Below are 12,039 nucleotides of genomic sequence, written 5' to 3'. Positions count from 1 at the left end.
TCTTAAATATTGATCCTTATATTTTTTAAAAATAAAATTATAAAGATTAAAAATATTTTAAAATTTAGTACTAACATTTTAAATTATTAAACCTTTTTAATCTTTATAAATATTATAAATATTAAAAGTTTAAAATATTTTTAATCATTATAATTTTATTTTTAAAATATAAGGATCAATATTTAAGAAGTTAAAATTTTAAAAACTAAATTATAAGAGGCAAAATTTAATGATTGATTTATAAGAGTCAAAACTCCAGAAATTGAATTATAATAAGTTTTAAGGAATGAATTATAATTGAATCAAAACTATAAAAATTAAATAATTAATTTTTATTAAAAATAATAATAAAAAATTTTGTAATAAAAATGAAAAAAATTAGAGATATTAATTTTAAATTTAAAAAAATGAAAGATTGTGCAACGATTGTGGGTTTTACATATTTTAACTTAATATAAATATAAGAAAAAATTAATCTTTTAGTCTTTCAATTTTTAATTCACTTGTAACTCAATTCTTTTGTGACTCGCTGTAATTTAATCCCTAAATTATAACTTATTGTACTCAATCTCTTAACGTTTGATTCACTTATAATTTGGTCCTTATTTTTAATTTTTTTTAAAAATTTTTTATCAAATAAGAAAGATAAAAAAAGCTCATATATTATTTTAAAATACCTTTCTCTAACTCTTTGATGTGAGATTTAAGCTAATATAAAAAAGAGAATTAAAAAAAGTTGAAAGATTAAATTATAAGTGATTTAAAAGTTGAAGAACTAATTCATAAATAAGTTATAGTTAAAAGATTGAGTCATAATTGAAAGATTAAATTACAAGTGAATTAAAAGTTTAAGTATTAAAAGATTAATTTTTTTAAATATAAATATAAATTAATAAAATAAATTTTAGTATTTGGGTTTGGGGCAGCCTAATTTTCTCTAAAATTAATTAAATATTATAACCCTCTTTTCTTCGTCGAAGAACCAGCACCAGCACCAGCACTCCAGACTTTTCGGGCGAAAAAAGAACAAGCACTCCATGCTGGGCGCCGTCAGCCGTTTTTAGCCCTGCGTGGTTGTCTACTCCCAAAATCCGGTGAGATTGATTTCTTAGATCTGGCTTTAGATCTTGATCTGAATTTATTCTCCCCGTCTTCCGCTCCCTGCTTTGTTGTCAAACCTTTGTCGGACGCCGTCGCGCCGCTTCTGACTCTGTTTTAAATTTTTCATTTTATTTAGCTTTGAATTATAGTCTTTTTAATATTTAAGGTTTTGAATGAAGATTAAATTTAATCTTTTTTTTTTTTGGTAAAATGTTTTACTTCAATGGGGGTGTAATCGGCTATTATACTTCTGCTCTCTTCGTTTTGATTGCTAGCCACTTATATGATTTGGATTGTTTTGTTGTGCAATGTTGGATTTCTTTTGTAGTGGCATTCTGTTTATTAATCTCTTTATATGATCATTTATTTAGAAAATTCTCAAGGCATATGCGATGCATGATCTGGTAATGACTTGGTTCGAGTTGTGTCTAACAATTTAGAGTCTTGAGTTTAAATTGTCATTCTTCAGTTGCTTGGAGGAGTTTCTTGAATCAATTCGCCTACCAAGGCATCTTTGACAAAGTATCTGGAACAAAAATTGAAAGGATATTATATCAAATGTGCATTGCTAGATGAGCGAGAACTATTCATATTTCAAATGTATAGGATGTAAGTACAAACTCAAATTCAGATTAGCTAGAACTTCAACATATTTTTTGGCCGATATAGAAATATTATTTGCCTCTATGTACATATGTAATCAGTGGTAATATCTTTTCATATCATATATGAAGGGTCTATTTATATACTTATGCGTTGCTAGTATCACACTATCACAATATGGTGGCGTCTAGACTACTTCACTAGTGAAGGCTGTGGCTTCTTTCAACAATGGAAGTCAAAAGGGAAGCTACTTCCACCATTTCTTAATTTTTAAATGACTGATAGTTGTCTTAATGTCTTCAGAACTAAATAATTTTATTTTAAACAGTGCACTACATTTTTATTGATTGGAAAGTAATGGTATAGAATTTTTTTGAGAGGCTTTACTGATAAAATCTTTCAATCTAAGTTTTAGGGAGGCGCTTGTCTCTCAACTGAAGCGGAGTGAATGGAAGAGCAAGAGTCTGCATCATCTACTTATGGTGGAAAAACCGTGGAGCAATGTGAATCCATGATTCAAAAGGGCCTCCAAACTCCAATGGTAAGGTTCTTGAGGGAACGCTTAGAGAAAGCTGGGTGTCCTGTGGCAAACAATTTCTTCAGGGCTGTAAATTGTGAGAAAAATGTAAGTGGTGGTTACATTCGCGGTGAAGGGATTATAGTGTGTGTGAATAAGATAGCTGTACAAGATGAGGTCAACCAGGTGTTAGCTCATGAGTTGATTCATGCGTATGATGATTGTTGTGCTGCCAACTTAGATTGGACTAATTGTGCCCATCATGCTTGTAGCGAGATCCGATCCAATCATCTGAGTGGAGATTGTCACTACAAACGGGAACTTCTGCGAGGTCATTTTAAAATACGTGGTCATGAACAAGAATGTATAAAACGAAGAGTTATGGCATCATTGTCTGGAAATCCTTACTGCTCTGAAGCAGCTGCCAAGGACGCCATGGAAGCTGTTTGGGATGTTTGTTACAACGACACACAGCCCTTTGACAGAGCTCCATAAGTTCTCTGAGGGCGTAGGAGCTTGCCACCTCCTAACAATGATTGTTTTGATTTGTTGTGGATTATTTTTATCTGAGATAGGAATGCAGGAATTTTTTTTTTTTCCAAATGTAACTCAAAATGCCAATCGTTTTATAAAATTCATTAAATTGGTTGAACTTCCACATAAAATTGGGTTTTTGCAATTCAAAATTGGTGAATGTTATAACATGTAGAGCTTTTGCACCCCCCCCCTTTTTTTCTTTTCTCAAAGCAGGTGTGAGAAGTATGTTTCATCTTGCATCCACAGTTTATTATTATCTGGTTTTATACTCCATCACTAGGTTCGAACAGTGAGCAGAGAAGCCCATCAGTGAGATTGTGAACAGGACAAAAATGTAAAAGAAACTAATTTGAAAGGTAACAAACATATTTGCTTTACCCTTGTTATTTCTTATTATTCTACACGAATTCAATTTGATAGCATTAGTCCTATCAAATCGAGATACTAGATGAACCTTAATGTGTATAGAGCACAACGTAGGTTGCCTCTTGAAAGCTATTCCAAGTTGATTTAGAGTGATTCTCAAGTGTTACAAATTAATATACTATCATCCACCCATTTTACTTGCTTTGATTGCTTGCTTTCTAGTAATTAGAGTTTTTTACATTCAGTCTTGAATTCAACATGTTGGTAACTTGTAAACACTTAAATTTGCTTGAGAATCAACTTGGAATAACTCCTAGTGAAATGAGCTAGGTTGTACTGTAGCTACGTTAGGGTAAAGCTTAGTATATTAATTTGGTGCATAAACGACATTGTTATCAAAATTCATTATGCCTTTTTTCTGGGTAGTGAGGCAGATGTACAGTTTAAATGGCTTGCATAATCATATCTAGCTGCCCGCTAATGTGCCATTTTGGTATCTCAATTTTACATGTGAACGTAAATTTGATCTGAGTCGTCTGATCTCGAAATTGAATAATATCTTATCTTGCCTTAGTGGGACCTGTGAGTTATGCTTATGTTTGTTAATTGGATGGATCTGAATGATGCTGAATCGTATCTGTAATGCGAGTCTAAAGTATATTCATGAAACAGTGATTGTTTCAGCTTGTTTTCGATTTTTCATTAAAAGAATCTAATTCTATATAAAATATACACATATATGTCCCCCTTACACGCAAACACGTGCACTGGCATGCAGTGCTTGCATGCATGCACACATTTCCCCCTTTTAAAACTCAACACAATTAATTATTTTCAGGTCTATTCACAATTGAATTTAAAAGAATGACAACACAAATGTGTTGTTTGTGTTGTCATTTTCTAAGTTTAAGTGTCAATGGACCCAGAAAAGAAAAAAGGTTAACATGTAACATGGTCCTTGTGTGAAAAATAATTTCTTTTTTTCTGTTGGCCCATGAAAAAAAATAATTCAATGAAATAAATCATAGTGAAAAAATAATAATAATTTTTTTTTAACTTAAGTACTAATTCCTCAAGAAACTTGAATGTCATTTAAGAAGTTATCTTTTTTCAAATGATGTCTTTCATACACTTTCAAAATCAAACCTTGAAATGATGCTTAAGGGGTCCAAAGAAATAGTAATTCCATTACTCCTATATGATTTATCTAATTTCTTTCATTTAAATCTTGTTCCCACTCGCTCTAAATTTAAGACCTAGAATTTTTTTTATAAAATATTAGAAACAATTCCAAAATCAAATTGACTCAATCAAATCGAACTGAAATATTATGATTTGGTTGAGTTTGGTTTCATTCAGTTTTTGAAATTTATTTTTTTTCCATATTTTTTATTTATTTAGCTCTATAACCAAACCGATCTAAACTAACAAATGCTCATTGATTTGCTTTTTGTTTTTTTATTCCAAAAGTGTCATACCCTGCACTTGAAACACCAATTCACAGTCATATAGTATACCAAACCATACTTTATATAATTTGACCCTCTATATCACGTCAAATGAAAATGAAAACAAAAACAAAGAATCTTGTCCTCATCCGAGACAGTCAAAGCATAATATACATGAAACCTCTCAAAATATATATGCATGTGTGTGTGTGTGTGTGTGTATATATTAAGTCTCAAGTCGAAAGCACAATACTCGTTAAAAAATAAACTCCATCAAATACCAACAAACACGCAGCTCAACTAGTTGGAAGCTATGCTAGCTTAATTATAGATTTTAAATTCAAGTCTTGGATATACAGTTATATTAAATACTCGTTCATAAAACTTGTTGTACTTGTGGCCCAACTTGGCTTGATTTGGATTAGTTGGGGTTTGAAAGACGTACTCTAAGTAATGGGTGTACATACAGAAATAAACCCCATCAAATCCTCTCAATAGTAACCACTTGCAGCACAGAAAATATGGTTTGCACAATAGATAGAATCAGCAGTAAGAATCCTGTGACTGAGATAGCAATTTGCCAAGGAGTGCCACAATAATCTCTTCTCAAAGTTGCCTTCTACTTGTGCCAAGGATTTTGACAGATCATATTCAACTTTTTGCAAATTTCAAGGTATTCACAACTAAAATCCATTACAACAGCATTTTTCCACAGACCATTGACCAGTGCAGCAACATTATTAGCAACCCCAATATAATTTCTCATTATCTTGTTGTGAATGAGTATACCCACATCTTTGCTTGTGCTGATCAAACAATCCAACATGATCACATAGTCTGTAATATATGAAGCATAAGGATAATGATACTGTTCTAAAGCTATCATATTCCTGAACAAAATCTCAGTCTTATCTTCCACTAAAATCTTTGGAACCTCAAGAACACACTTGAAAATTTTCAAGTCAAGTAAACACTTGCTTTTGCTTACCTTCAACTTCACTCCTGCTTCTTGTAACTCACTCGCACTGTACAAAAGAATTTGATCTCTAGCCTCTAGAGATGAATGTCTTGTACTTGTAGGACCTGTTCTTGGTAAGTGAAAGTATCTGATAAGATCTGTGAAGTGCTTTATCTCAATAGTAGAATTACTATCAGGCTTTAACTTTTGCAAGTTAAAGTATTCAAAGAAGTTATATGTGAGCTTAAGAAATGGTTTAATACTGTCACAAAGATTCACAGGAAATGCTTTATCATATAAATCTTCAAGGAAAAAGAATGGAAGTTGATTCTCAAGTAAAATCAAATCCATCCTTTTAGCTACGCTCAACCATGGTTGTGATAACTTAGCATCATTATTGCACATCAAATGATCTTCATAGAAGCTTTTGAAGAGCTCAATTATGAAACCAGCATCAACTAACATGAGTTTCAAAAGTTCCTTCTTGTTGAGTTTGATGTTTTCCGAGTACAAAGCTCGAACTTTTGGCTCTAAATGTCTCGCAAAACTAACCAGATCATTCAAGCTTGTCTTAGCTTGTTGTGTGAATCTTTTGAACAAGATCTGTTTGTGAATTTCCATGTCAAACAACCTCACGTCATCATGATGAAAAGGGCCAATAGAAACAGCTTTTGGAGTGTAAGCTGCTTCTTCTAAGTGACGAATTGTATGAGGAACCCTATAGATACAACATGTAGGTGAGAAGAGACCATTTTCACTGTGTTGAATCATTTCTTCGATGTCCATGATCACCTCAGCTTCCATCTATATTTGTAAATTCCGTAAGCATATATATAGTAATAACTGATAGGTAATGTCTGAGTCTATAACTGAAACTAAACTAAATAAGGCTAGAAAGAGTAAAAACATGTTAATGAAGCTTTATCATATGCGCGCGCGCGCACAAATATAACTATAAAAGGAGATGAGAGTCCATGATATGCGTACTTGTTCAAAATGATTGGAGGATGAATCTGTAGAATGAGATGTGAGAGGAAGATGCTGCATTTCTTCAGAAATCTCACTGGCCAAGTTTCTCTGCTTCACACACGTAAACGGCAATATTTTCCTTGAAAAGAGTCTGTCTTCAATGTGAAGACTAAACAGCCTGACTATATACATGTATATGTTTATGCTTGGAAAGGACTGAACATTTGATAAAGAACAGGATAAATGCTTTGTTCAATTATATTCTCAATTCATTTCAAATTGGACTTTGAATCTTGTTCTGCAAAAACTACCTGGTTTTGATTCTAAGTAAGATTGATCTAGTTGGTAAAGATTTAACCCATAATCCACAATTTTATGGATTAATTGATCAAATCTTGTTATTGATATAAGGACCTTGTTGGTGAGTAGTTTATAAATACTTATATAAGTGATCTTTGAGCTCAATGTCATAACTTAGTCCTGGTGAATTTCAGAATCCAACTCACTTAAACTTTATTTAATAAAAAAAAGAAAAAATCTACCTTGCCGGGTTACTTTTTTTAAAGTCTCAAGGTTTCAACATATAAGCAACCTTTTTATAATTAATTATAATTTCCCATGAATTTTAACCTGATTTTTTTAAGGGAAAAATTTACATACTTAAACTTAAGATGCTTTGTTTTCAACGAAATTAAGACATATAAATTCTTTATATATACATATATATTATTTATTTTATAACAAACTTTTATTATTAATAATATTAATATATTAATAATTCACGTGTTTTTTTATTTGCTTAGATAAAAGTACATTAAATATATAAAATTAATTACCTAAGTTTTACCATTTTTATGTGTGTGTGTGTGTGAAGTAAGAATCTGTGACTTATATTTCGGATTGAAAGTAATAAAAAAAATAAAATGGTAAGCAGCAAAGGAAATTTGGTGCTGAAACTCAACAAAAGAAATTTTCTTACTCCTATAGGTCAAAGCTCAAGTTGTTCACACACATGACATTTCTGAAATTTGGTACTTGAAGGTCTAACCATGTTTTATCATTTTCCTCTTCTGTTTACATCAGTGTTGAACTCTGAACATTTTATTTTGTGTTTCGTTTTCTTTGTTAATATAATTGTTTTTTTCCTTTAAAAAAAAACAAGAAGAAACGATGTAATGGCGTCATGTCATCTTTATATCAACTCTACTTTCATTGAGAATGTTGTAGAATCAATTAGCTTCTGGGAGCTTTTCTTTTTGTTCTCAACATCATTATATTGTTTCCTTTTCCTTATTCGGCTAACAAATCAACAAATGTCTAACACTTATTTCCCACAATATTATCCAAGAAAGGCATCAAATTCCCACTATGTTGGATTTATCCACTTGTGAATTAAAGGATAAATCATATATTTGAACTGAAAATTTTTTAAATTTAAATTTTAGAATAATTGAGATTATTAATAAACTATCTTGACTTAATGATCGATATTACCAAGGTTGGGATTCAAATTTTGAAGGAGTTAAAATCCAATATTATCTACTAATAAAGGTTAGTTTAATTAGTAAAAATTTAACTATATTCACAAGATTATAGGTTTAAATCCTACTGTCAATGTAAGAATCTTAATGATAAATAATTTATAAATATTTCTATAAGCAGTATTTGAACGTGATAGTATATCTTAACCTTAATAAACTCTCATGACCCAATTCTCATAAACTTCTCAATTATATAAAAAAAATCCAATATTATCTTTTAGTTGCTATTGGAAAAATAGCGTTGACCGTTAATATTCATGTGGTGATCACAATCCAAGTAAGTGTACCCTATATTTTATTGAAAAATGACAGAGAAATTCCTCTTAAATATGCACATTTCATGAGACCCCATTATTATTTGTATATTTCAAGAGAATCTTTCTATCATTTTCCCATATTTATTTCGCGTGTAAATTTTCCCATATAGTATTTGTAATACTTTTAACAAAACTGAAAAATGTTACTTTTTATTGCTTTCCTTTTGGTTAAGCCTCCTCTATTATTGTTAGGGGAAAGAAGAAAAGAGACAAAGACATAAAAAAAGACAGCTTGCATACAAATTACAAAAAGAAAGCTGACCCCATACATTTATATTAGAGGAAGCTTTAAAAATGATCATTAGGGAAAGATAGTGAAAATAGGCCGCCCACCATCTCAACGTCTGAGGTTTAATCCCATATTGATGTAAAAATAATAGAAAATGTAATGACTACTCAAGTATATACGAGATTTTCCATTTAAGTTTTTGTAATTGTAAAATATATTTTTAAAAGAGTCACATCTAATTGAACTCGATATAATATTTGAATTTGACTTGATAGTATTAGATATCAGATATTATATAAAAAGAAAATCTCAACTATAAGAAAGCCATTCATGTTAAGCGGTTTTTTTCATTTAGTCACAGTCCAAAAAATACATCACTTAAAATCACTTGAGAGGGGAAGGGGAGTCCACAATAAAATAATGAAAATTATATATATATATATATTCATCTTGACTTGGAATCTAGTTAGCCAATCTTGCCTAATCACTTAAGGTCTAGGGAAAACAAAATGAAGGGAAGTAAAAGAACTTGGCCAGGACACAGTAATTTTGCTGGTTATGGTTGGCTCAATGCAACTTTTGATGTCTAGCTTAGCATAGCCTGTATGCAAATACCTCATTGGAAAAGGTTTGAAGTTTTAGGGTTCATAATTAAGAATGGGGCTTTACCCTAGCCTAGTGTTTGACATAATGAACACATCAAACTAGCCAAGTGCTTAAACGATAACGCCAAGTTTGGTTCAACCCGAAAGAGTTAATCTATTGGACTGCCTATATACAAGTCATCTAATTCTTATGGAAAAATGACAATTAGGGATCGTATAAAAACATTAATAATAACTACTAACCCTAAATTATTAAAATTTCAATAAAGATCATGATTCTTACTTAAAATAAATTATCTTTTGTTAACTAGCTTGATATTCACAATAAACTTTTATAAATTTTCAATTAACGTTACAAAAATTTTCAAGTATCTTTTATTGATTTCTCCAAGTGATAGCAAAAAATTATAAGTGATTGACTTCCAATTCACAATTAACTTTTCAAGTGATGTTAGAAATAATCTCAAGTGTATTTAATAGATTTTTCAAACATGTTATCCATATATTGACAATAACAAAAATTACAAATGATTGGCTCGCAATTTATAACTGATTCTCATAAATTCCTAACTAATATTACAAATAATCCCAAATATAGTTTATTAATTTCTAAAGTAGTTTATCTATATATTGAAAGCAAAAAATAAAAATTCAAACATATTCTAGTAAATTCTCAAATGACATTACAAATAATCTCAAACGTATTTTGTTGATTTTCCAACTAACTATTTGGGTTTTTTTAATTATTTGTTGATTTTGTTGATTCTCGTAAATTCAAACATGATTTGTTATTAAGATTTCAATAATTTAAGGTCTATAATTATCATTAATGTTTTTATAGGATTCGTAATTGTCAATTTCCCTTTTCTTATTTTCCTTAATTTGATGACTTTGTGGAAATGAAGGAAATTAAGGAGATCAAATGATTTGTGAAAATTGACTTATTTGAATTTAGTTATATACATATTAAATCATCAATATATTTTATAAATCAAATTAATTTGAGGGATAATTTGTGTTTCAAAACCTAGATAGTTTACTAACGTGATAACTTGAGGCAACATAAGAAATTATATTGATAAAAATTAAACCTGAAGAACCAACTTAATAACTTATGAAAAATGAAGAGATAAAATGTTGGCCTTTGCCCTTTATTTATAAATAATAATTGTAAATTTTAGTCTGATGCTACATATAAAAGATATATAAAGACTTATATTATAATTTAAAAATATACTATTAGAAAAATCAAATTTAATGATGAACAAATATGTCACTAATCAATAAAATCTATCACTAGTTTTGGATTTAGTAACGAATTATTTGTGTAACTAATTTAGGCTCTGTTTGGCTTAAGAGAAGGAAAAGGGAGGGGAGGCTGGCATCCCCCCAAATTGGGAGGGAGGTTTTTAGAGGGGAGAGAAGGAAAAATTAAAAAAAAAAAACTCCCCATCCCTCCTCTCCTCTAACTAAACAGGCTCTAAAGTGACATAAATAAATTTATAACTAATTTAATAATAAAAAATATTTAGAGTGAATTATAAGGACACATTTCTCAAATATTGAAGAAGCCCAGAACTATTCCAAGTGAATACTTGATTTAGTAACATTTTGGATGGATTGGTAAAAGATAATGCAAGATAGGAGGACTGAAAAGCCATCATTCCCATATCCACATACAATAGTTATTAATACATGTAAGCACTCATTTTGTGCGGCCCTCACAAAATATATATATATATATATATATATAAATGAGTAAAAAAATTGAAAAGCATGTTACTTTTTTTCAAAAAACAAAATTAATAACTAAAAAAATCCCCCATTAAAGTCTCCTTTTCAAAAAATATAATAATAAAAACGAAATAAGTAAAAAATATTAATTGAAACATCCCCTTTGATCCCTTTCTTGCAAACTATGTTGAAAAGTTGCCTAAAATACTCCCTATTAATGTCAAAGATGCTAATCTCCCTTATTTAATTTTCAAATCGTTCATGGTCAGAAAATGTTAGGAAATGCTTGAAAATCATAATAATGATGGCTAAATAAATAAATAAAAGAGAATTATGATTTGGAAAATTGTGTCATTATGGAGAAAAGCCCTAACTTTCATTTATAAATGGGAAAGGAAGGTGGTGGATTAAGGGAGGAAGGCAAAAAAAAAAAAAACAAGAAGAAGAAGAAGAGCTTTAAAAGAGAATTTGTTGAAAATCTAGAGGAGATTCTTCTCTTACATCATCTCCACTCATATGGGGTTAGGAATGGGTAAAGAGTTCTAAGATGAGATAACATCAATTGCTCATTATTATATTATCCTAAGGAAAGCCAATCTTCTCATTTGGGATTACATGTATGATCTTAAAAAAATGTTAATAACCCCTTTTCCATAATTCCTTGGTGTCTCATATGTGCGTTCTTCTACATATGTGCGTGTATGTACATATATCTGTGAGTGACTCCTGTCTTTTTTCCTTTTGCATTTCTCTCTTCTTTTGGGTGATTTCTTCAGCCTCCTTTAATTTCTTTCTCACCTTTTACCCCTTTTCTCATATTCAACCAAATTTGTTTGAATAAGATTTTTTCCCCCTTCCCTCAACCCTAAGAGTGTCTCTTCATTTGTACAAGTGGAAGAATATCAAACATATATGTGTGCGCGCGCGCGCGCGGGGTTCTGCTTATGTTTTAAACATGCACATATATACACAAGTACATGTCTTGCCCATTTATTTTCTTTCTGCTTGCTGCGTGTGAGATCGAAATGATTGGAATAATTATCTAAGTTATAGAAAAGCTCCAAAAGTTTGATCCCTAACTTTCTTCTTAGAATTACTTATATTATTATACCCT

General features: G+C 30.3%; 1 protein-coding gene and 1 pseudogene across 3 annotated transcripts; one reads left to right on the top strand and one right to left on the bottom strand.

Moving 5' to 3' along the window:
- The first annotated feature begins 958 nt into the window (after positions 1 to 958).
- LOC129316280 (mitochondrial inner membrane protease ATP23-like) lies at positions 959 to 2,907 on the top strand. 3 transcript variants are annotated; one of them, XM_054960613.1, is made up of 2 exons: positions 959 to 1,094; positions 2,114 to 2,907. In XM_054960613.1, exon 2 carries the CDS (start codon positions 2,153 to 2,155, stop codon positions 2,714 to 2,716), a length of 564 nt encoding a protein of 187 aa, XP_054816588.1. In that variant the 5' UTR covers positions 959 to 1,094; positions 2,114 to 2,152; the 3' UTR covers positions 2,717 to 2,907. The 3 variants fall into 3 exon arrangements, with proteins under 3 accessions (XP_054816588.1, XP_054816589.1, XP_054816590.1); XM_054960614.1 differs by having other exon boundaries at positions 986 to 1,094; positions 2,120 to 2,907; XM_054960615.1 differs by having other exon boundaries at positions 989 to 1,094; positions 2,124 to 2,907.
- Positions 2,908 to 5,053: 2,146 nt separating this feature from the next.
- Positions 5,054 to 12,039, bottom strand: part of LOC129316598 (UPF0481 protein At3g47200-like) — a 31,411-nt pseudogene continuing 24,425 nt past the window's right edge.

The sequence above is a fragment of the Prosopis cineraria genome, unplaced genomic scaffold, assembly GCF_029017545.1.
Source record: "Prosopis cineraria cultivar Desert tree isolate PC_DT_omini unplaced genomic scaffold, ASM2901754v1 PC7, whole genome shotgun sequence".
Taxonomy (NCBI): Eukaryota; Viridiplantae; Streptophyta; class Magnoliopsida; order Fabales; family Fabaceae; genus Prosopis; species Prosopis cineraria.
The sequence above is the reverse complement of the archived record's forward strand: the minus strand, read 5'-3'. Positions and strand labels throughout refer to the sequence as shown.

Bases quoted from the DNA above. Each gene is read 5' to 3' on its own strand.
- LOC129316280 (XM_054960613.1), top strand. From the start codon at position 2,153: ATGGAAGAGCAAGAGTCTGCATCATCTACTTATGGTGGAAAAACCGTG.